The sequence below is a fragment of the Ylistrum balloti genome, unplaced genomic scaffold, assembly GCF_031769215.1.
Source record: "Ylistrum balloti isolate Yb309-2 unplaced genomic scaffold, AGI_CSIRO_Ybal_v1 Utg369772, whole genome shotgun sequence".
NCBI lineage: Eukaryota > Metazoa > Mollusca > Bivalvia > Pectinida > Pectinidae > Ylistrum > Ylistrum balloti.
The window spans coordinates 1,451,604-1,478,815 of NW_026781965.1; the positions used below are offsets into that span (position 1 = coordinate 1,451,604).

Consider the following 27,212-nt stretch of genomic DNA (forward strand, 5'->3'; position numbering starts at 1 on the left):
AACAACTCTCTATGTTCATGTAACCAGTCCGACGAAACTACTGAACACTTCCTCCTCCAGTGCCCTAACTACCATCATATCAGAATGCAATGCTTCAGTAACATACCCCCCCCGACATTAATGTTAATACCTTATTATATGGTAACCCTGATATGCCAGATCAGTACAATGAAAATATTTTTGACTGTGTCCAAAACTTTATTAACCGTTCTAAACGTTTTAATTAAGCTCTAGCGTAACTAGTGAGTTTGTGTATACTACGAAGTAATCGCAATTACAGTACTGACCTGGTCGTGGTATATTGTACTTTGTTGAGTGAACCACAATCAAATATAGATCTATAGCAGTCCTAAACTCTTGCTTCTTCATCCTACAACGGTTTCCTCCTTTGAACCCATGCACCCTTTCTTTTCCCCTTCCCTGTACTTATGCACCTACTTAATTACATTATGTTGTCAGTGCTGTCCATTGCTCATGTAATTAGACACGGAGACAGATTAATATAAGTACATTGTACTTGTTTCTGAATCCAAAATGCATATTTGCTTTTGTACTGTACTCATTTCACAAAATAAAATACAGTTTAAACTAAATGCAGGGGAAGATACTACAATCACCGTTCATCTACTGAACATCCTAGTAGCGATGTAGAGCACCAGCTTGAGTCACCTGAAAACAAAAAAATCAAACTTGACATTCCACGGGCTACATTAGGTGAATCTCGATGTTTCATTTGTAAAATGTTAAGAGAGGAATGTAAAAGTAAAATGGTAATGCTCTCAACAGAAATGCGAGTAAAGATTTTTATTAAGACAGGTATCCTTGTCCCAAACACCTGCAGATGTTGTTCTTCCCACATAGTGAATGGTGATTTCCCATCTGATAGTCTATCTTCACTCGCATATTCCAGCAAAGACACTGAACTGGATTCTTCTGAAATATCAGAGATCCTTTTGACACTTAGGGCAGCTGCTTCAAAGAAATGTTGTTTAGACTTTGATTCCTCAGATGGATTAACTGATCAAGATTACTACCGTCTCACAGGTCTGTATAAAAATCAATTTTCTGACCTTTTACGATCAGTTAATCCCTCTCTTTACTCTACACTGAACAGAAGCGCAGGGACTGCATTAGCCATCCTGCTTGTAAAGTTGAGGACTGGCATGTCTTTATCAATATTAGCTTCTCTGTTCAACATGACAAAGAGAATATGTGGAAAATGTATTCATTCAGCTCGCCAAGCATTGATGACCCACTTCGTTCCTTCACACCTTGGCCTGCAACACATCACTAGAGAACAAGTAATTCAAAACCATACAACGGTATTTGCAAGGAAGATGTTTGCCTCTGGTGAAGATGTCGCTATAGCTGTTGCTGATGGCACATATATTTATGTTGAAAAGTCCAGCAACTATACTTTCCAACGACGCTCTTTTTCGATGCACAAAGGACGCCCTCTCCTGAAACCAATGCTTCTTGTGGCCTCAGATGGCTATATACTGTCTGTCCTAGGCCCATATTTAGCAGACGGTCGAAATAATGACGCCAACATTACAAAACACATGTTGAAAACTAACACTGAGAACATCAAGGATTGATTTCAAGATGATGATGTTCTTGTCGTTGACAGAGGCTTCAGAGATGTGACAGAACTGTTGAATGATGCTGGCATCAAAACAGAAATGCCATTTTTCTTGCCAAAGGGGCAGAAACAACACACACATACTGAGGCAAACGAATCTCGTCTTGTAACAAAGGTAAGGTGGGTTGTGGAGTCGGCAAATGGGCGGATTAAGCAGTGGAAGACCTTGGGACATGTTTTGCCCAACACTCTCATTCCAGTTGTAGGTGATTTTGTGAGAATTGTGTGTGCAATTTGTAATGCTTTTCGCCCCCCACTTGCCTCTGATTCTCCCAATGACCTCATCATTGCTGAGCGAATGTTGGCTCTGTCAAAATGTCCCAATAAATTGCAAATTCAAGTTGAAAAAGAAGGTTTGGCTAGGAAAAGAGCCATATGGGTCAAGCTTGATGAGGCCAGTTTGCCTGACTTTCCTCAGCTGACAGAACCGGAGTTGAGAGATCTTACCATGGGAGTATATCAGTTGAAGCAGGCAAAGTCATATACCATGGAGCACTTGTCTGAAGATGGCCAGTATGAATTAATGGCATGCAGGGAAAAGCCTGGCTTAATTAAAGTTCAGATTCGTTCCAGACATGTTGCTTCGAAACTGTACAACCTATGGATTGAGTATTCCCCTGGTTTGACTCCTATATCTGGTTGGTATTGCCAGTGTAAGGTTGGTGCCAGGGTAGTGGGCTGCTGTGCCCATATTGCATCTGTTCTCTGGTACCTTTCTTATGAGCGACACCAGCCTAGGATAGCACACCCAACTGCCTCATCAAGCTACCTCAGCTGTGCTGATGACGCAATGATGATTGAGGACTGGTCTGAGTCTGACAGTGACAATGAGTAACTAACTATGTGTACGACCATTGTATGTATAGTGGAGTGAAATGCAACACTAGAGGTTAAGATTGATATCTTTCATTAGCCATTTCTGTGTTAATACTTCGGTAAAACCACTAGATACAGACAAAGTTGTCGAACTAAAATTCAAAGCACTGCCTCTTCTTTGTTTTCTTTAAAGTATGCAAAAATATTTCTTATTAAAACATGGTACATGATAAAGGTATTGTTTTTATGTACATTAAGGCAGAAAATTAAGTTCATCTTTAATATAATTCGCAATTAATGAGCTTAATTACCATGACCTACTTTTCAACAATGGAATATTTTTTTCAATCAATTTTACTAATGAATGTTTTGATATGGATTATTACATGAAAATTAAGAAGAAAAAATCCAAAAATATAATGTAGGTTTGTCATAATGGAGCTGTTTATGAATTTTACCCCCCACTTTACCCCCCCATAACTAATGAATGGCTCAGATCTGACCTTAATTTTATGTCATATCATGACCGCCTAACCCCAAGGAATTCCTACACAAGAAATAAAAAATATCGGTCATGGCCGCCAGAAGGCCCAAATTGGCACTCCTCCTTTGCACAAAAACAATCTCCAAATACATTTGCATCTAGTCCGGACATGTACAAATTTGCTCGTGTATGCAAATGTATTTACATGACGAGATATGCGGACATGATGAAATATGCATGTAAATTTGCAAAAGATTTGCACAATTGGAAATGTAAACGGGACTTCAGAATCTCTTGGATATAAAATATAGAAAATCATAAAACAACAAGACTTCGTTTCAAAAGATATTTAATGGTTGTTTAACCAACAACTATGTGTGGTGAAAGGTAGGATGGACAAGCAGTCTCTGCAATAACTTCCACGGTTTGGTCGACACCTAATAAAAACAGAATGATAACGGTTTTTGTTTGGTTTTTTTTCCTTCTTCCTAACATAATATTTGAATCGCACTACGCAAATACTGCTTCTGTTTTTGACATCATGATTATGACTTACGTTACCGATATTCGTGATATTAATCTGAAGTCAGAAGTATTTATCATTGTCATATTTATACTAAAAATCTGGAGATACTAAGTATTTAGAGTCAAAATCAAAAAGTTTGACTTCGAGGCATTTCATAGAGTTTTGGCAACAGGCAGTTTCTTATTTCTATTTATTTTTAAAGATGGTTGCAGTGATGATGCCAATTTTGCTATACTGACCGAGTTTGTGGCTATGGGCCATGCTATGACAGTAGTAACACAAATTGAGGTGAGTTCGCAGGTCGGTGCCACAGATGGGGTTGTGCGTGTGGTCACAGTTCAACAGCAGGTTTTGTTGTTGATCACCTTCCACTGCGATCTGAGCGTTTGCATGGTAGGGGCTACAGTCCAGCTATTAAACAGAGAACAATACTGTCTTGTCAACACAACATGTTCATATTTATAGAGATATCAATTTATATTCGTTTGGTAGGACAGTGTTCGAATAGGAATAGGCCTACTCGTTTTCGACGTTTTCAAATATTAGCATTTGGTCGAGCGCTGTAAAAGTACTTGTACTCTGATAATTGTAATGATTTTGGAGGGATTTTTTTCTCTGAATAGAATGTTTCAGCTAAAACGTCAAGTTTGTGTGCAATAGTGCACATCTGGACCTTATGTCTGAGAACTAATTAATTATCGCCAGAGGGTATGAGGTCATCGCTGTCCAGGTTAAGTGCAGTCACACGTGTACATCATGCGCGCACAAAATCCAACTCGCGTTTCATATAATGTATTATGGATACTAAAATACATATAAATAGACCAAGGGTTGGAGTTGGTGCATAGTGTCTGTGAGATAGAACACACAGCTGCAGTTGCCATAATCTTGTTATTAAGCACTACAGCAATTACAACAACAAAAACATTCGTGTGTTAAAGAACATATGATAACAATGCAAGTTTTAAAATATATATGAAGATTACTTGTTATCATATCGTATACTCTCACGTAACATATCTTCATTTGAGATTACCATATATGCATAGAATTTGACATTTTTTCATTAAACTTATTTCCTACATTTTCAAAGGAACTAGTTAGGTGCTACTTACAATTTTGACATAAACAGAGGATATTAAATGAGTTTTCATTTCATACGAGATTTTATGAAGCAGGTCTAAAGTTTAATTATTTTCGAGTCTTGGCAAGCAAAAATTATAATTTAGAGTTTTATAAGATATGACGCTCCAAGGCGTATTCTAACGTGACGATACCCAAAATAGAACACATCTCAAATATTTGATGCAGAATTTTTATTTTACAATTCAGGAGATTTTCAATTATTCTAGACAAAAAATAACCAATGTATTTATCAATTAATAAGTCATTTTTAACAGGCCTATGTCTCCTATGTTCCTTATCATCTCTTTTTGAAATTAAAAACTGAAACTATGAAAAATAAAACCACAAATATTGTACCATGTTTTAAAACAATGGAAAGTATTGCTGCAATAAACACTTTTGATTAAAAAAATGACTGGGATTAATGGAATAATGAGTAAACTATTATGAAATGAAGAAAACAATTAAAGATTATGTCAGTTATTTCTATAAACGCACAGAATATGGGAGGCGTTCCATTTTGGGTAAAAAGCTTTGCTGAACCTGGCATGCCATACTGCGTTCAATTCATTGACACATGCGCTGCTGACTACATGACCAAAGCATGGAATGAAAGTTGAAAGAATCTATTTGTAAAATATTACGTCTTTACAACATTCCTAAAAAAAGTTTGGGAAAAATATGACACGGGCAAATAACAAAAATCGAATGTTCGAATAGTAATTGATACGAGTCTGAAGACGCAAGTAGAGTATTAATGAATGGAGGCGTTACTGAAAGGTTGGAATCATGGAGAATACATGGTACAGGAAAAATGGCAGTTACTTGAAAGTTGTGATCATTTTGTTAAGATTTCACTATGAATTTCTGTTGACGTTTGGAAGGGAATATGTAATTCCGAAGATAGTAATCTAAAAAAAAAAGCACCAGCTCAAGATTTTTAGGAGTAATAGCAGAGCAGTACACTCTGGAAAAAGCTATCCCAGATCTTTCAGTTTACACCCACAGAAAAGAGTGAAGTCGTGTTGCAAAAATCTGCTAAACTATCCAACGACAAGTAGCTTTCTCTTGTCGATTTCCGTGGATATTTGGAGCAAACCAAGCATGGTGTCGGCAATATCTGGCCGAGCACGGCGAGCAACGCCAAGTATTAGTTAAGCTGAAGAATGCTGGACACGACCTAATTTTGATGGAGCTTGGATCCATTCTATGATTCTAGGCGTATCCATCCACGATAAAACCATTTTCTTGTGGTCACTGGTTTTAACATTTTAATTGGGCTTATTGAACTTGAGGAGGGGATGGATTCCAATAAATCATTATACCATTTCAATTGTTAATAACTTTTACTCGAAATTAAACACGAAAACATTGATAGCATTGTTATGATTAGATTTATTATATTGTGAGTTTTACATGACAAATTTGCAGACATTTTCACGAACAAAAATCTAGCAAGCAACATTGTTGATGAAAATATGTTCCAAATAATGTATTTATTGTGTGTGTCTCGATAGAAATTTCACGATTAATGTCCAACTCTCGAGTTCAGCCACATGAATCGGGCGTTGTATATGTGAAAGTTAACTATTATACAAGTAAGATATACACGATTCCTGTTATTTTAGTCGCATAATAACTACATTTGTTATATAAAAACATCCGATTCCTGTGGATCAGCTAAAGAATTCAGCCGTGGCTTGTATAGAGTGTCTTCTAAATACGTCCATAAATAAAAAAAATCAAGAGGGTTTAAGTCTCTATGTATAATTATATAAATGAAGATTATCAATTTGATATATCATATACTTTGGAATACCCTGAGGAATTTTTTACGCGTTAATCTTCCATAATCAAATGCCAGTCGCTCGTGTTAGGCGTTTGGCATATATGTTCAGATAACGTCTTTTTATGGCATGTTTTTCTGCATAAAATAGCAGAACCCCTCGGCATTGGCGGGGGTTCTGCTATTGATGTATTTAACTGTCTATAAGAAACGGCAAACGGGAACCCTCGGCACATTCCGCAAACGAGAAAATTCTAGCTTGCGGAAAGTGCCGAGGGTTCCCGATTGTAAGAAACGGTGCGAGGTTCGCATGTGTTGAATAAATGTTAATCTAAGTATATCAATAAACTAACTCCATTATATTGTTAAGGATATCACCAACCTTGTAAGTTTTGGAAACATCCACGCCGTCACATGATCCGTTGTGTACGAACGCGTAACGCTCCGCTATAGATGGAATGTGGACATACCTACACTGGAGTTGCTTCAGGTAGCACATGTTTTCTGTCAACCAACAAGTCACGTGGAAGTGAGAGGTACGCAACAAATTTCTAAAGGAATATAAACATATGGCAGACAACGATGGGTAGTTAAATCCTGTTGTGGGAGGGACATTTAACCATAATACAGTTTCGCTTGATAGAAAGTGACAAATACGCTACAAAGGTCATACTTGAAACGATAATAGTGTCAAAGTGAAAGAAACGCAAAGGAAAATAATCGAGTATCATGACGTTGTCAACAAAATAGTGACTTGTCAACTAAAACCGTGTTTCGAAATCCAAATCGACAAAACGTGGGCAAATAATAACAAAATAATGTTACACGGAAGCTCTCGAAAACGTAAAATGATAATCAGGCCAGGTATTTCGGAAAGTCTTCTGCTTTAGATTAACAAGCATAATGCCGTGTTCTCAAATTGAGAACCGGATATATAATTTAAACAAACAAATATCCTAACGAGCTCAGAACCGCAAGAAAACAAGTGGAGCGCTTCCATTGAAATAGTGGTATTCAATCCCTTGAACATGTAGATCGACTAAGGAATGCCAATGCAATTGGCTGAGAGAGCAGGGACACTATTATCTGGAAATTGTGAGAAAAAAAAATTTAAAAATAGGGATATTGAATTCACCACACTTATCATATCACTATCGGTTGCTTTCGTTTGTTAAAAAGGATCGGGGAAACGACAGGTAGACGAGTGAATTTTTCGTGCCTTTGACTTCAAATTCAGGTATACGATAAATACACTTGTTCTTAGAATTTCTTGTTGTGGTTAAAGACAGCTAGCTACCATCAATATATCTAGGAATGGAATCGAAGGACTTGGCAAGGTCTTTCTTATCCGGTTTGGTAAGTTTACCATTAACGATATCATTCAATTGACGTTTGGTAAAAAAAAACATGCGGTATTAATAGTTTGGTTCTTAAATTGTATCACGTGGTACGTGTGGGTTTTTAACATCAATGCATTGCTGTTTCCATCCCTGGTATTGTTCTCTATTTTCTTAACCTGTCTCTGAATATCTACGTATACTTCCATATGTAGTTTATTGATAAGCTAAAGTTAGATTTATCACGCCTCATATTCGTCAAATGATATACAAACCCTAACAGCGATAAGATTTAAGGAGTGTCGTCAACCATGGATCGGTGCGGTAATGATGACGTCATTGTTATGAGATATTGTGAAATTTCGACACACTTACTATAGGTGTGGTTTCCCATAGCACAAACAGGACTAAGATCGTTAGGGTCACAATGGATTGGGCAGTCCAAATCAGTTTGAGTGCACTGACCAGTGTGACGTATGCTCAATGAACCATGCTGCTGCTGTGCCAGGCATCTTGCGTTGTCAAAGTCGCAATGACTGTCTGTATCAACAGAGTAAAAGTTGGTTCATTTCGGCCAAGTTCGCAAAATATCATTGATATACATATATCCTGTCCACATCCTACTTATACAATGGCCTTGTAACAAACAAACAAAAAAGGTTTACATTAATGTATATGTGTTCGTTCATGCCCACCTAATTGGTATTTGATTTATATATCTACATAAATATCGTGTAACTTCCCATTTTCATGTATCGACTTTCCAGAGATGTATGTTGTATCTTTCAAACGATTAAAGATATATTTTTAGAACAGTAAAAGAAAGTCTGTATAGCATGGATTGCATTATTTCACTGTTTCAATCGTGTCGACATTCTCTTTACAAAACGAGGTCGTTTTAATAAATGTATCATTACCGCATTTTTGAGAACTCGGTGACATTTTTTCCATTATTTTTCAGTCTCTGCAGTCTTTCATCTGATCCTGGGCTGATCAATTTGATCAATATGTTCTACTGACCTTCATGATTCCATTGTGTAGGATAGACATGGAAGCCCTACAGCATTTTCAATGTTGGTTTTTTTTTCAAGTTTAACGATAAATCCGGCCTAAGATTTACCAACATTTGGATTCTGATATTTTGTGTTGGTGACAGTAAATTTGACGTCACCGCTGAATTATTGGTAACCAATAACCACAGCCAATTACTGCTCCACTACACAACTAACGAGATGAATGTTATGATACTGATACGTGTAAAGGGACGGACAGGGAAAGCGCGTGATACATCTTACCCTCGAATTCCTTAGTAGGTAACTTTGTATATCAGGAATCTTGAAACATTTCAAAATAAAAATTGGTCATCAAGGTTTTTGTTTTTGTTTTTATATAAGACATGAACGAATTTTCTTCTTTCTTGCATGATTCTTTGAACTTACCTTAACTTTGCCCAAGTGTGACATTAACTTCAACAGCGATCTTTGAAAATGAAATGATAAACGATGCTTTTTTTCCATTTTACCATTTGCGTATGTCGTACATTTAACGACAGAAAGCATTTACAAAACAGAATACACCATCTACTGTTGATGCTGCAAAAATGATTTAACAAAATGTCTTGTTGCGAGCACAGCAAGGGAAGTCGGGCATTACGTTATTATTGATATTGATGTGTAACAACATTTCTGTGACATTACCGTAGGTGACGCCGTCAGTTCCACACACTTCTCCGTCGGTAACTTCATCGTCACAAATTGAATCGCACGCATAGTTGTAAGATGTATGGTGAGCCGATGAGGAACTGCAACTTCCAGAATGCGACAGGGTCATGTGATGGCCATTCAGTCGTGCGTAACACTCAGCAATTTGCAGGCGACACAAATTGCCTGCAATGACAATTAAACTAAATACTTGATAGCTAAAAACAAATACAGTAAGCATATATATATATATATATATTAGCGCTGATCTTATTCAAGCGCTTTTTCGCGCTAAAATATTGATATGCTAAATATAGTTTACATTTTAGGTTAATGATATAATAACATTTGATTAAGTTGATAATTGCCTTCATTTTTTTTATCAGAGATAGTGCACTTTAATTACATATGGCCCAAATTAAACATGTTACCAATACAAATATCGGAAAACATCGTTAAAGACACAACGACAGACATACCGGGAGCCTCTTGAAATACAATTATCAAAGAATGAAATGATACATGATATAATAGTTCGAATTTCTTGTTCCACATTAGTGACTTATGAGAATTTTAACTAGTGATAAAAATTAAAACAAAACCACAAGGTTTAAATATATATATAGTATAATTATGATTTGTTGAATATTCATATTAATTGGTTGAATATCGTATTAAGCGTGATTAAAATACATGTATGACCTACTATATGTGTGATGGTCACTTCCACATACTGGGCTGTATTGGGATGTGCATGTCCTGTCACACAAGTGCTGTGTTTGTCCATAAACAGCTCCTACAAATAGAGGAAACAATTAGAAGAATCGTTATTTTTAAAAAAAAAAGGCTATGTGTGTTTGATGGCTCGACAATTATACAATGCTTACCAAATAGTGCTACAAGAATAGCAAGTGAGTACATGATGTTGGTGGTGGGTGTGGTTAGGACAGGTTGTGATCGTGAGTGTTAACGTACTTATCAGAGGTTTGGCATTGCCACATACAAGATAGGGATGACCTGTACAGCGACCAAAGCGCTTATCTTTGGTTTCTGGTGGTATTTGCCTTCTGTAGGCCTTCAGAACTGAACGTTTAATCCTTTTATTAGGTGTAAATCTTCATACTATTTTACGGACATAGTTTTACTAAACGTGGGGTTTCTGTTGTACTGTTTGATGTTTCAAAAACTGAAGGGGGGGGAGGTTGCATACACGAAATATAAAAATTTGGAAATGTTGTTAGGGGCAATTTGGTTAAATTGTGTCGCGAGGAAAGTGACAATGACATTTGTATTTTGTCTTTGTGCTTTTCTCCCTTCTTTGGTCCACTGTAAACCATTGTGGAACATCTGATGTGGTCATTGCATGATTCTTGTTCCGGCTATCGACAAACCGCAAACAGAAGCAGTCCGAAAATTCATATCACAAGAAGAGTCGGTGTCGAGTACCGTATTAATGTATATCCTATGTAGTTTAGGCTGTTGTCAAATATCACTAAAAACGGTGTAGAATGTAATTCAGATCGGTGTCGAATATCGCTAACATCGATGTAGAATGTAATTCAGATCTGCGTCGAATATCGCTAACATCGATGTAGAATTTAATTCAGATCGGTGTCGAATATCGCTAACATCGATGTAGAATGTAATTCAGATCGGTGTCGAATATCGCTAACATCGGTGTAGAATGTAATTCAGATCGGTGTCGAATATCGCTAACATCGATGTAGAATTTAATTCAGATCGGTGTCGAATATCGCTAACATCGGTGTAGAATGTAATTCAGATCGGTGTCGAATATCGCTAACATCGATGTAGAATGTAATTCAGATCGGTGTCGAATATCGCTAACATCGATGTCAAATGTAATTCAGATCGGTGTAGAATATCGCTAACATCGATGTAGAATGTAATTCAGATCGGTGTCGAATATCGCTAACATCGACGTAGAATGTAATTCAGATCGGTGTCGAATATCGCTAACATCGACGTGGAATGTAATTCAGATCGGTGTCGAATATTGCTAACATCGACGTAGAATGTAATTCAGATTGGTGTCGAATATCGCTAACATCGATGTAGAATGTAATTCAGATCGGTGTCGAATATCGCTAACATCGACGTAGAATGTAATTCAGATCGGTGTCGAATATCGCTAACATCGACGTAGAATGTAATTCAGATCGGTGTCGAATATCGCTAACATCGATATCGAATGTTCATACTGATGTAAATTACCTCTAAAATTGGTGTACTACATGTATGTGGTTTAAATTCGTGTCCTTGCATTTTCCCATCTTTTAAACAAATATAATGAATGTATCGGTGCCACTCAACAAAACAAATCCGAACTGCAAGGTAACGAATGTGCAACTTTCTTGATCAATATATGGTAAATCAGAAAGTCGTTTGGCTTGAAGCTCTGTATCAGAGAATAAGTATTTTACGTTTGATAAGCACAACCACACTATAGCAATAATATTTGTTCTAGGTTGTTAAGATCCAAACCGGAAAAAATATTAACAGCAAACGTATCTTATGTCTGACACAGTTATCTTATAATTTATTTTAATAATCAGCGATACAAAACAGGTGTCAACTTGGATTTCACACTCAATTTCCACAATAACAGACTTTTTGTGGAATTTCATAGTCCTCCCACACCAAGACTTTGCTTCAAACCTATATGTTATAAAATAAATGAAGTTTAGAATTGTGGATGAAAAACAGAACACAACTAGTTTAACCTGAGTTATTTTTTTATTAATAAAATCCTAAATATCACCCCCATGTTAGCATTAGATATGTATTACTGCTGTGTGAGCGGGATCATTTTGTTTATGACTATTTTCAGCACATACAATCAAACTCATCAGATACAGAATGTCAAATATCAATGATACTCTCGTAACCATGGATATTAGTGTTAGTGTGGAGAACTATATAGACTTGAAAAAATAAAGTGAAATATTCATAATATACTGATTTAACACATAAGCAACAATGTTCAATATGTGTTGATGAAGAAATACATGTCACTCCAAATATGGATAGTCTACATGAATGATTATACATGAACCAGGAACTTTCTATCCAAGTCCATGTTTGGACTTTAAATGCATTCTGAATTACGAACTGTTGTAATTCTAGACATATCCACAGATATTTTGCGTTTGCAATAAAAATTTAACAAACATCAGAGATTTTTAGATAAAATTGCCAATAAGATGTCTACATAAGTCTAAAACAATGCATTACATATTTCCTGTTGTTCTCTTCTCTGTAACAAATACTTGTAACTCAAAGACTGTACAAAACATTGTCTAGTGGTATACCTTTACATTTATCCTCCATACTTTTCTAAAGTAAATAAAGTCTGAAATTCCAGATGTTTGACCTAGAACCATGGTAACAGTCAACATCTCAATGTCGACTGTTTACATCACAGCTCATTATTGTTTTAACTTCCCAGTTGTTATCTGACAATTTCAGTCATTCAGCAATAGTGAATAGTACCAAACATTGTACAGCTATAACTGGTAGCTGTACCAAACTTTGTATGACTATACTAAACATTGTACAGCTATAACTGGTAGCTGTACCAAACTTTGTATGACTATACTAAACATTGTACAGCTATAACTGGTAGCTGTACCAAACTTTGTATGACTATACTAAACATGACTATACTAAACATTGTACAGCTATAACTGGTAGCTGTACCAAACTTTGTATGACTATACTAAACATTGTACAGCTATCACTGGCGACTGTACTAAACATTGTACAGCTATAACTGGTAGCTGTACCAAACTTTGTATGACTATACTAAACATTGTACAGCTATAACTGGTAGCTGTACCAAACTTTGTATGACTATACTAAACATTGTACAGCTATAACTGGTAGCTGTACCAAACTTTGTATGACTATACTAAACATTGTACAGCTATAACTGGTAGCTGTACCAAACTTTGTATGACTATACTAAACATTGTACAGCTATAACTGGTAGCTGTACCAAACTTTGTATGACTATACTAAACATTGTACAGCTATAACTGGTAGCTGTACCAAACTTTGTATGACTATACTAAACATTGTACAGCTATAACTGGTAGCTGTACCAAACTTTGTATGACTATACTAAACATTGTACAGCTATAACTGGTAGCTGTACCAAACTTTGTATGACTATACTAAACATTGTACAGCTATAACTGGTAGCTGTACCAAACTTTGTATGACTATACTAAACATTGTACAGCTATAACTGGCGACTGTACTAAACATTGTACAGCTATAACTGGTAGCTGTACCAAACTTTGTATGACTATACTAAACATTTACAGCTATAACTGGTAGCTGTACCAAACTTTGTATGACTATACTAAACATTGTACAGCTATAACTGGTAGCTGTACCAAACTTTGTATGACTATACTAAACATTGTACAGCTATAACTGGTAGCTGTACCAAACTTTGTATGACTATACTAAACATTGTACAGCTATAACTGGTAGCTGTACCAAACTTTGTATGACTATACTAAACATTGTACAGCTATAACTGGTAGCTGTACCAAACTTTGTATGACTATACTAAACATTGTACAGCTATAACTGGTAGCTGTACCAAACTTTGTATGACTATACTAAACATTGTACAGCTATAACTGGTAGCTGTACCAAACTTTTTATGACTATACTAAACATTGTACAGCTATAACTGGCGACTGTACTAAACATTGTACATCTTATTGTATATCTTAAAAACTGAATAATTTTATGAAATAACAAAAGGTTTAAAAATTATAAGCATTTTTGAAAGACATTTCATAAGTGAACGAACTTGCTTTAAAATTACAGTTGGAATCATGATATGGTTCTCTCTAACACATGAACACACACAAAACAACTCTTATAAAATCTGGTAAAACATGTATCAACACAAGCATTATAATGTTCTACATTTCTCAATAAATAATGATATTTAAAATTTGACCAATGTTCACTGCATTTGTTTTTGAAAATCACAGTAATATCAAACTATTAAGTATGAAAAAACTGAGTTAAGCTGGTATATTTCCTATTGAAAATTCCATTCAAAAATCCTTGAAGTATGTCCCCTGCATTTAAACTGCTCTTCTGTTTTAATGTTTGATAAATAAGGTGCCTGGAGAATGAAAGCTTTAATTCAGTCATTTTTTTTCTATAAAATTTTAAACTGGCAGGTTAAAACCTAAATAAAACATTTTTTAAATAAATGCAAATGTAGGAAAAAGACCAATAAAAAATATTTTTGGTAAATACAATTTCATAAGAAAAAAATTAAGATATCTATATACACAAATATAATTGAATTATACAAAACAACAACACAATCGAGTGAACATTGGGTTATCTGTCAATGTTTGGTATGGCAGTTATAAATCGTACATACATCTCTGACTTTGTCATATTACTGAGCTATAACTTCAGAAACATAACATGCTAACTATCCATTTATCAAATATACAGATCAGAGCATGTAAAAACCTTGTTGTCTTTTAAACAGAATTAATTTCACTGTGATCATTCCCTGTCATTATACATAAGAATACAGCATACAATTAGATTTTATTTTGATTTTACAGTTAAAACTATTAACATGTATCATTTACTGAATCACCGTTGACAACGTTATCATAATGGTGCAAAATCCCAAAAGGCATCACATTTATGACAAATTAGATAAATTAAAATTGACAACATCATGGCAACTTAAAATCCATAATAGTATAAACCTGTGGAGGAATGTGTAATGATAAAAACATATCCATGGTAGATATAATGTTATACACAGTGGAATAGAACATACGGCATTTAATTCTGTAAATTGGTAAACTTAAACACCCATGCCCATCGGACTTTGAATTCATTGACAGAGATGGGGGGTATGGTCACAGTGACTCCTGACCCAGTGCCAGGGGTGAGGGTCAACGATCCTTTATATCCCAGCAGAGAGACCATGGAGGCATGGGAGGCGACTGGTGCCCCTAACTTGAGGACGTTGTTGTCTGGCCAGTCTAACACAATAGCATATACAGATGTTCCATTGGTTGACTTCTGGGAGGTGTACCTGTAAACATTAAGACAGACTGCTATGTACAATCTTGATATAACAAAACTTTTATTCCATTGCCAATCAGTCTCCTATACATATTAAAGTCATGACCAAATATAACATTAAAATCCATGACATTATCAGTGGAGATCGTCACCTCAGTGTAATCATTACAATGTCAAAACCAGTTTTAACTGTGTAGCGATAAAGAAAAAAAATGTGTTGAAGCGTGTGCACTGCCTGACACAAACATGTGTAGGGTACTACCTGACACAAACATGTGTAGGGTACTACCTGACACAAACATGTGTGTAGGGTACTGCCTGACACAAACATGTGTGGGGTACTGCCTGACACAAACGTGTGTAGGGTACTGCCTGACACAAACATGTGTAGGGTAGTGTCTGACACAAACATGTGTAGGGTACTGTCTGACACAAACATGTGTAGGATACTGCCTGACACAAACACGTGTAGGGTACTGTCTGACACAAACATGTGTAGGGTACTGTCTGACACAAACATGTGTAGGGTTCTACCTGACACAAATTTGTGTGTACTGCCTGGTACAACTTTTGTGTACTGGCTGGGACAACATATGTGCACTGCTTAGTATAGCATGTGTGTATTGCCTTGTTTTATAAAAGTGTGCTGCATAGTACAACTTCTGTGTACTGCCTGGTACAACTTCTGTGTACTGCCTGGTACAACATGTGTGTGGTAGAACTATCTAATACAACATGTTTGTACTGTCTAGTGTGTACTATCTAGCATAACATGTGTGTACCGCCTGTGATTCTCATCTGACTAAGTCCATGAGTTTGTGTTATATATATGACACATTGTTATTGTGTGTTTATCAATTTTTAATTATTTTCCAATCATTATATTCAGAAATATATATAAACATTCTTTTCCTTACCAGACCCCACTAGCCAGTGTGTCATTTTGATGTGACCAGGGTTTAGAGGCGTATATTGCCTCACCATTGACACCTAGCCACTCTCCCATCTGTCGCAGCCTTTCTTCAAATATGGGGACAATTTTGCCATCATGAGTTGGCCCAATGTTGATCAGAAGGTTACCTCCACAACTGAAATAATAATGTACATGTTACACTAGAACTGAGAGATGTGCTAATAATACTGTGTTGATTGATACACAAAAGATCCAAAACAGGTCTAGGTGTTCAGCACTGCAAGATCTTAAATGTTTCTATGTTGATTTGATACGTAGGTACTAGGGTGTGTTTTGTTGTTTCAGTTTTGTTTTGCATTATTGACTTGATTGAATTGTTGACATGACATTAGTGAATAGTTTCTGTGACGGCATATCATTGTCCTGAGAAGAGAATCCCACCCTCCCCGGCATAAAATTGTCCTGTTCAACAACAAGATCTCTTGAACTCAGTGACAAAAAGTAATACCGGGTACATGTAAAAATCTTCAGATGTCAACACATTTGGGACGAACCCCTTCCCCAACCCTTGAAAATACTTAATTAATTGTGATTCTGTATTTTGTCTTTCTAAAAATTTCTGTGGATGCGCTATTTTATGGTAGCGATAATTAACCAAACACTGAAACTGCACCAAAATTGGATTGCACCAAATTAAGTATGTTTACAGTAAATACCTGACAGTTGATGCTATAACACTGGTGATGTCCTCCATGGTCAGAAAGTCATCCAATCTGGCTCGTCGACGGTAGCCCCACGAATACTTATCAATAGTCATGCTGTTTTCCCACTTTCTTTTCTGTAGCACACCTATACAGTATAACGTTCTGATCAGCACATATAAATCATACAGAATGTATAGGAGATACACAATAGAAAATAAACTACCCTGGGTTACAGTCAAATAATCACTAGAAAATGTCACATCATCACAAGGATACACATATTAGTTTCAATATCACACCAGAAATAAATTGCTGTTACATCACTGCAGAGAAAGCAGTCACATCAAGAGAAAACCTCTTTGTTGCCTTGATGCTATATCAATGTGCATGCGTAATGCCATACTTTTAACTTAAGAGTGTATGTCATGTACCTAAGTATAGCTTTAAGTGACAAGATAACATCTATGAAGTTCTACATACCTGGGTTGTACCTATCATCACAATTCAGAAAGCCACCATGTTTACATCTGATGTTCTTGCCCCATCTGTCATTTACCACCACGCTGTCTTTGACTGGACTGGACAAGATATTTGTGGTACAAGTTAAGTAATGATATTAAACCTGCTGATGCTTCTGTGGTCAAATTTGGTTTATGACTATCTCAATGTAGATTTGATTGGTCAGTGATTGGTTCACTGTGATATAATTATTTACACTCATTTTTCTTCTTTTGAATAATGTTTTTGTGTGTGTTTACTTCATGAGTATTGTATATAGCCACCAAATAATACAAGGAGACCCACCCCAAAATGCCCATGGCTGTTAACCAGGAAATAAACTCAGTGAACAAGTAAATTTTCTAAATAAAACATCAATCATGATAGAAAGTTCAAAGTAAAACAAGAAATTGGTTATATAAACCTTAAACAAAAATGTTAGTCAAGAGGTTTACATGTGGCTAAACCAGGCAAGTTAGAGATTCAATTAAATACCTTTCATTGTAAAGCCAAGCAAGGAACTCGGTGGCATTCCAGTAAACATCAGTGGTCTCCCAATCTCCATCAGACCAGATCACATCAGATTTGTAGTTATTCACCAACTCATATAATTCTGGTAAAGTCTTCTCCTGAAACAAGTAAACATATGATGTATATTATCAACCTGTATACAGTCAAAACATTTGTAATATAGGACAGTGATCAGTACAAAATGTTTGGAGACATCTTCCTTCAGAATAGAGTGGCAAGAACAGATGAAGTCTTGGTATAAGGTTTCCTGTGTAATCTTGGTACAGATCTAACATTGGTATCAGTTTTATTTTGATATCTATAAATCTATTGATAATACAGTTAATATTCTTAGACACTCAGATTAATCAGTTCATAATGGTGCCTGTGATGTGGCAACATTCTGAATAACAAGCAACAATGTACCAATCACGTGGAAGAAGTCTTGCTGTTAATTTGTCCAAATCATCATTTATATTTTGAATATACAAGTATATTGACTTTTCTGTTCTTTATAAAACTCAATTATACTTTTGTAATTTTCCTGTTTCATTTCTGTTTGGATGTAATATTTTCACAGGACACAATAAAATGTATAAATACGTACTCTAACAAAGTCTTGAGTTTTGAAGCCATTTGCTTTATCACTAAGATAGAGTGGGTTATACCATTCAAACAGTGAATGGTAGGTACCAAACTTTATTCCCTCCTTCTTCCTGACAGCTACAGCTAACTCTCCTGTTGATATAAACATGTTCTATTGATATGTCATAATTGATTAATGATTCTTCTTTTTGATATCATATAAATCAAACACTTTCATATCTAATATGGAGACATAAAAATGGTAAAAAGGTCTGCTAGTTAGTATCGGTAATATGTCGTTTCTTTAATAAAACCTGTACATGTATATACATGTACACTAAGCTCGTATGTTGGACTCTGTTGGAATTTTTTAACATTTTAATTAAGTCAGAGAAAGGATGAAAACTGCTGATAGATACAATAGATCACATAACTGAAATATGGATATCCATATATAGTGACTTTTTTTCACTTCAGTTTACCATAAGCAATTATCATGAAATGAAATGTTGGATCATAGATACAGGTATGATCAACACATTTTTATGCAGCCTAATTTTGAACTTGACGGATTTGCAGTTAGTGACCTTTTCTTCAATGAGCTTGAGTTACAGCATTATTATCGGGTTTCAATTTAGAAAGGCTATATATTATTTAGTTACTTGCCCACAAGATCTCGCTTGGGACCAACATCCATGGAATTCCAATTCCATGACACTTTTGATGGCCAGTTGGTGTAGCCTTCATGATGTTTCGTCACCAAAACTACATACCTAAAAAAAGAAAATTTAAGAAATGTCAAGATCATAGATAGATTTTAGGATACACTGTAATGATACAAGTTGATGGGCAACGAATACAATCCAAGTTATATCTATGAGAGTACTTTCTAAAGACCGTTACCACTGCAGTCCCAAATGCAATATGCATACGTTTTAAAAGGTCGAGGAAAACAATCTTATATTTGACTTTCCAAGCCTAGTGTGTCCTATATATGCCATAGTATCCCCGTATGCTGAGATTAAAGAACACTGTCTGAGCATGCCTACAAGGAAACAACTATACCCCTGTGATAAGCTGGTGTGATAAAATATCAACAGTTTCCCTTCCCATCGTTATTCGTACTTTGCTCCGGATGCGGCTAAAATGTCGGCCCACTCATCGGCGTTGTAAAATTCTGTCGTAAACTGGGGAGCAAAATCAGCATAGGTGAAGTCTGGTCTGTAGTTTCTATTCATGAAATCAACAACACCTGGTATCTTCTGTCCTTTCCACAATTCCCAGAACCACTCCGACGAAAAACTCGGCACGGAAAACACCCCCCAGTGAATGAATATTCCAATTTTTGATTCATCATACCAGTTTGGTAAAGGACGAGAATCTATTGATTCCCAGTTAGGTTCATATTTTACGCTTACACAGCAACACAATGCGCATAATAGTATAAAAGTAGTGGTTTGGCGAACGAGGAGCAAAGACATCTTTCCTCAGATAGACAAGAGTCGCTGTTTGTTTACCTCTATCACATGATTCACATCGGCATCACAGTAACGCTTGACACTGCATGGCCTGTTTTTCCGGCATTATCTACCAGAGTTGTCGTTCCTTAACAGTCACAAAACACCTCATCTCTAGTCTATTGTATGTCATCGACCAGCGTTAAAAATGCGACTTTTGAGAGGTCATGCGCCAATAAAGATAACAAAACAGAACAATAATCAATTATTTATTATTTGACACAAAATGTTTTTCAAGAATCCTGAAATGGCGTGAGTCAGATGTGTTATTAGGGTACAGCAATGCACTCTGAAAGGTTGTTTTTTTCAGTTCAAAAGGTTCTGGTGGCATAGAAATATTCACATTAAATGAACACAATACCGGATGTAAGAGATGTCGTTACATAATAAAGTAATGAGGAAAATGCCCGAACAGCGACATCCAGCCATTTAGTTTGACTAGAAATGATTGGTCACTAAATTTATGTGGTCCGAATGTTTTGTCGGTCAAACTGTTTAAGTCACCTATAACAAGAAATTGTAACTGGTATCACCGACGTTCGTTGGCGAGACAACTCCTTGAAATAGGACGAGCCTAGAGACATAGAAAAAAAAACTGTTACCAACCAACAAACCTACCAGTATTAGATCACCTGCTCTCAACTCGTTCAAAGGGCAAAATAGTTTATGTCATTGTGCGGCATCCGGCGTCAACTCCTTCATTTAAATGACTTCTTCTCAATAACCAACATTTGACTGACAGGTTCCCGGGATGAAGCCCATCAGAGCGTGTGAAATTGGCCCTGACCCATATTCAAGGTCACCGCGGTCAATTTTGTCAAAACCTCTTAACTTATTCTTATGACAACCGAAAGGGCTATAGGCATGATATCTTCCTGGTAGATCACTGGAATGAATCCTAACAAAGTTTTAAAAAAGAAATGAACTTGACTCATGTTTAAGTTAGATCACAGGGGCCAAATTCCTCAAAAGTTTTAAACGACGTCTTCTGACAGAAAAGCCTAGAAGCATGATATTTTGATGGAAGGTTCCTGTAGATAAAGCAAAGACACATATTGCAAAAAAAATCTCTCAAGCCATTGACCCATATTTAAGGTCGCATGGGGTCAAATTTGTCAAAAACCTTTCAAAAACTTCTAATTAAACAGAAGAAAGAATAGAATCATTATATTTGAATGGTAGATCTCTCAGTTGAAGCCTAACAAACTTCGCAAAAAGACGTAGCGCCATATTCAGGTCACATGGGCCAAAATTGTCAAAACCTTTAAAAGTCCTCTGGTAAATTAAAAATCCGAGAAGCAGGATATTTAGTGGAAAAGTGTTCCTAGACAAAAGCATGACAAAGCTTGAAGAAATAAAAAACGACATTTACCTATAATCCATGTCATAACTCTCCGATTTGAAGTTACAGATGTTTTCGATGCTCGACAGTATGCCTAGCATTTTCGGTGTTGTGACATTACTTACTTGAATTGGCAGGTAACGAGAAGATGCTTACATTTTCGGAATCCCTCGTCTCATTCTTTCTCGCTTCATTCTTGTTTGTGTATTGATTACGATTTTGTTAAGCAAATTACTATTGTCGACATTGTTAACGTTCCAGCATCTGTACTACTTGTATACATTTCGAACTTGTCTTCGAAAATTATATCAAAGTACGATATTCCAGTCAGAATCCTAACATAACAGTTATTCAAATTACAAAAAAATAATGTTTATACTTAATCAATATACATTTTCAAAGGATTTTCCATTTTACCCCAAAATATCAAGCAGAGACAAAAATAAGCATAATTATATGTCAGCTAGAACATTCTGGACGTGGAACAAATTCGTACATCCATGATTCCTATACAGAAGCGATTTTGTCTTTATTTGCACCAACTCAGTGTAGAGTGAAGTTCATCTTTGTGTGATTGTCCGCTGTATAGCAAACTGAGATGAAGTCTCTTTCAGCCAATGTCTCATTCCTGTGATATTTATAAATTCCGAAAATGGTAATAAAAATTTTTAATGGAAAACCAATGTGTTCAGTTTTTATTGGATAAATATTTGTATTCTGTATGACGTTTATAAATTGCATTTAAAGTTAGCCTGTATATCTAGCACATCTGTATGCATGTTAACATCTAAGATATTTCATTTATAATTTTTTTCTCTGTCATGTTTTGATAATTTTACATGTATGGACTGTAGAACTTTAAAGATTTAGAACGTCTCATAAGTCATTAATGGCTGTATGTAAATATAGATTTGTGCTTGCATGTCTCGGGTTTACCCGTTTTAAATGAATATATTAATATGAAATAATAAAATAGTCGTACCATCATTCATATGCAAAATCGCAAAGGAAAGTGAAAGTCGTGTACAAAACTGGATTACATAAAAGAACCGTTGATTATTAAACAGAGTTTTACCGTGTCTCTGTAGCATACATGTTGCGATGGAGCGCATTATTATGTCCTTAAACTGCTCTCTCTTTGATCTCTTTAGAATTGAGATGCACAGTATGATGGACAGAATATCGTTATCGTACATGTGCATATCTAAATAGTTTCCACTCACATTATCTACTGTCAGAATATTCAACTGTTGCCAAGGGTGTAACACAGCACGTCATCATCTACACGCAACTTCCTGGTTAAAAAAAACAAAACAGGCCATCTGGTGACAGCTTATTGTTTGCATGTACAAAAAGAATGCTAATTTAAAAGGTTGAGATGCTGCAAACAGACAATGAGGAAGTCATTGGATTACGTAATAATTAGCTGATGCTCATCTACAACTCTCCAATTGTTAGCGGTATTTCTCCTAAGGCGTTTACTTTGAATACAAATACATGTATTCAATAGAAGAATTCTCATTGGTTACACATTGCACGGCGCGTATCTGTTCCAGTATGTCAGAGCGGTGTAAAACATCGACGGTTGATACTAATGAATACAACACCACACATCACATATGTAAGCCAATAAGCAAAGTCATTAGGTGTAGAATCGTAAAGTGTATTGATTTTGCACTGCCTTTATAACGAATGAAGAGTATCAAGAAAATAGGAAAGACAAAAACAAGGTATATTCTTCATGTTGTTTTGTAGAAGTCTATTACAAAATTATGAATGTAACTTCTACAACAGTATTCCAATGAATTACTCTGTATGGATATTGAAAGAAAGTACAATGTGAGAAGAGTTTGGTTTGTGCATGTCTTTGTCAATAAAACGTTGCGAAAAAACCCAACCAAAATACAACAAAAAAAAAAAAAAAAAAAACCAAACAAACAAAAACAAAAACAGATAAAAACCCAAAACAACCAGAATATATATGTGCATACCAAATTGATTGGGGACACGACATTGTCTGAAAAAGACTTCAAAGAACTTGTATATCTTTTTTAGATACGGAAACTACCATCATCAAAACGCGAGACAGAAGCTACCATTTTTACAGTACACGGCTTAAACTCTGAAGGTTTTCGAGGTAATGCCAGGACACGAAACCATGGCGACACAGAAGAAGAGTAAGGTAGCAATGTTATTAAGAACAAACGCCACTACCCACCAATCTCAAAAGATTATACCAAAGACACGTACAAAAGTGAATAGAACAATTCAATGACGACTCAAATGATACAATACCTACCGTGTATATTATTAAAACACTACTATCTTACCATCTTGAAACTAAAAAAAGGAAATGCATAAGGATATATAGGGAAATTAAGGTAAGTCTAAACAAACATTTAATAAAAGACTAAATCCTTAACAAATTAGAAAACTATATAATACTTAGATATCAACATGATAAAGAAACTATCATAAATAACATTTACCAACACGATAAGGATATTATAGAAAGCATATTAGTACTGTGATACGGCATGAAGTTATTTTCGAGGGCTTCAATTTTCAGGAGATTGTATAAAATCGCGAAAAATAGCTGTATCGAAAACATAATTTAATGATCTAGAACAAAAATATTGTCTGGTTTATGAATATGAAAAATGCAGCCTTAAAGTTTTATTTAGTAAAACCTCAAAAATTAAGTCTCGAAAAAATACTGTAAAGGTTCTATGATTCGAGCTTTTTCCGAATGATTTTGTGTTCATTTTCTTTTTCGGTGGGTTTCTGTCATCCTCGAATTGAACAAAACATAAAACCATCGAAAATAACAACTACAACAGTATATCAAAATCACAAAGAAACTATTACTTAGTACAAAGTTGGAACAATGAATATTTACATCAAAGGAATCTGTCAAAATATTACTTAGCACATGATTGGAACAATGTATAATTACATCATAGGAACCTGTCGGAATATCATTTAGTGCATGACAGGGACAATGTATACTTACATGAAAGGAAGCTGTCAAAATAGTACTTAGTACATGGTAGGGACATTGTATGTTTCCATTAAAGGAAGCTGTCAAAATAGTACTTAGTACATGGTAGGGACAATTTATATAAAGGAATCTGTCAACATTTTACTTAATACACGGAAAGGACAATGAATGAGTGGTAGGAACAAAGTATGCTTACATCAAATGAACATGTCAAATATTCCTTCGTACATGACGGAACATTGCATACCCAAATCGTTGGGAAATGACCAAAATGGCAAGAAACCACAGACAATTGACCAAAATACCGACAACAGAGGGACACCTAAAGTTTGAAACCTCCCATTATTGTAGATGATCGTTGTGTATCTATTTCATAGATGTATGTACACATATCTACCACTTAATATACCTACCAATCCTGTACATGTTTTATCCGTATAATTAACGTTGTTAGAGTTCCATGTAATATGTAAAAAGAAGGACGAAAAAAATGTGTAAGCTTGTGATTTATTAGTAAAGAATTCTGCTGATCATTAATGCTGAGTGTGTGGATGCTTGACATATCACATCGCGTTTAAGTTCTTGTATTGATGCCATTCAACAAAAAGCACTGCTATCTTAAACGCACAATAATCAATTTGAATACACCATTCCCAAATTCTACTGGCCATGTGCTCTGATCAGTGAGTATATATGACACACAAAGTGCCTTCTAAAGGACTGCTCTTGTCAGTGATGTTATTTCTATGTAGGCCATGCTAGCCTGAATGACTGAGTAGACAAATAAAGTAAACTGTGAAGTCGGCTAGTTGTTCCTTCACCTGTAGTCATTGTGTGTTAAAAAAAAATTCTGTCGACTTTTCCGAAAAAAGTAATGACAGTGCATTTTAAATGACTCAGTCTATGGATAATTTTGCTGGCCACAATTTACATTTGCAAAATGTATCGCCGATCACAATTAAATTTACAAAATGTATTGCCAGTTTACATCAGGATATCCGCCAAACCTCCGTCGGCGTCTGATGACCGCTGATAAAATTTCCTATGGCATCTGATGACCACAATCGAACCTAAATTGGTCTTCGATGACCACTGTTGTAGACTGTTGATAAGCACTGTTAAACCTCCACTGGGGACTGATGATAAGCACTGTTAAACCTCCACTGGAGACTGATGATGAGCACTGTTAAACCTCCGTTGGAGACTGATGATAAGCACTGTTAAACCCCCGTTGGAGACCGATGATAACCACTTTTAAACCTCCACTGGAGACTGATGATGAGCACTGTTAAACCCCCGTTGGAGACTGATGATAAGCACTGTTAAACCCGCGTGGAGACTGATGATAACCACTGTTAAACCTCCACTGGGGACTGATGATAACCACTGTTAAACCTCCACTGGAGACTGATGATGAGCACTGTTAAACCTCCACTGTGGACTGATTATGAGCACTATTAAACCCCCGTTGGAGACTGATGATAAGCACTGTTAAACCCGCGTGGAGACTGATGATAAGCACTGTTAAACCTCCACTGGGGACTGATGATAACCACTGTTAAACCTCCACTGGAGACTGATGATGAGCACTGTTAAACCTCCACTGTAGACTGATGATGAGCACTGTTAAACCTCAACTGGGGACTGATGATGACCTGTTAAACCTCCACTGGGGACTGATGATGACCTGTTAAACCCCCATTGGAGACTTTTGAGGACTACTGTTAAACCTCCACTTGGGATTGATGATTACCTGTTAAACATCTATTGGGAACTGATGATGAGCCCTGTTAATCCTCCATTGGAGACTGATGATGACCACTGTTAATCCTCAGATAAAGACTGCTGTTAAACCTCCATTGGAGACTGATGAAGACCACTATTAAACCTGGTGGTTATTGTTGAGACTCCATACGTGTCTGTTGACCAATGTATGCATAATTAAAAGAGATATCTAAGGACAACGGTTATACCTCAATTGGAGTCATCCGTGAAACGAGATTCACACGACTTTCATCTCGCCTACGTTTCAAACTGATAGCATGGAAACTGGGTAGGTTTGCCTTTGAACTTTGACTTCCAGTTGTAACATCAGAATTAACCGCACACGTTTTGCTTGTCCCACAGACCGCTGGCTGCTTGTCAGCTGCACAGCTTAAATCACTTTTTTCCTCTATGGTGGTCAGAGGTTCGATATCCGTAGACCTTTTGAAAACAAAATTTGATTGTAGTTCACTGATATTTTTTAGTAAAGCTGACACGTTTTTTTCGCTGGCTTGGTTTGCTTTGCTAATATGACAACCCATGTTATGTCCATTAGTACATATCAGACACACCAGGTTGCCAGATGTTGATATTTACAGAAGCAGAAGAATATCCTTCGTGGCTGATCATCCGACTGTCAAGTCAAGTCACCACACGGTATATTGGTAAATGAGATACACCATCACATCGCGACAATGTTGTCCCCTTTCGTAACGATATGTATTCTCTATTGCCCGGGTAACCAATTCCTGAGGTCAGTTGATTATTATGTACAGTGGCTTAATAGATCCGCACATAATGACCGTATACGAGCATTGTGGCAGTTCAAAATGAAGCCCCAATAACGTTGGTTT

General features: G+C 36.1%; 2 protein-coding genes across 2 annotated transcripts; both read right to left on the reverse strand.

The window, feature by feature from the left end:
- Window positions 1–3,302: 3,302 nt before the first annotated feature.
- LOC132543854 (four-domain proteases inhibitor-like) lies at window positions 3,303–10,337 on the reverse strand. Its single transcript, XM_060207369.1, has 7 exons — window positions 10,304–10,337; window positions 10,123–10,212; window positions 9,414–9,602; window positions 8,092–8,256; window positions 6,762–6,883; window positions 3,708–3,879; window positions 3,303–3,379 (listed from the first exon to the last, which is right to left on the reverse strand). Exons 1-7 carry the CDS (start codon window positions 10,335–10,337, stop codon window positions 3,303–3,305), a joined length of 849 nt encoding a protein of 282 aa, XP_060063352.1.
- Window positions 10,338–13,099: 2,762 nt separating this feature from the next.
- LOC132543848 (alpha-L-fucosidase-like) lies at window positions 13,100–20,229 on the reverse strand. The gene is made up of 8 exons (XM_060207364.1): window positions 19,860–20,229; window positions 19,401–19,507; window positions 18,757–18,887; window positions 18,135–18,268; window positions 17,622–17,719; window positions 17,154–17,286; window positions 16,442–16,612; window positions 13,100–15,534 (listed from the first exon to the last, which is right to left on the reverse strand). The coding sequence occupies exons 1-8, from the start codon at window positions 20,213–20,215 to the stop codon at window positions 15,279–15,281; spliced, it is 1,386 nt and encodes a 461-aa protein (XP_060063347.1). The 5' UTR covers window positions 20,216–20,229; the 3' UTR covers window positions 13,100–15,278.
- Between the last annotated feature and the right edge of the window lie 6,983 nt (window positions 20,230–27,212).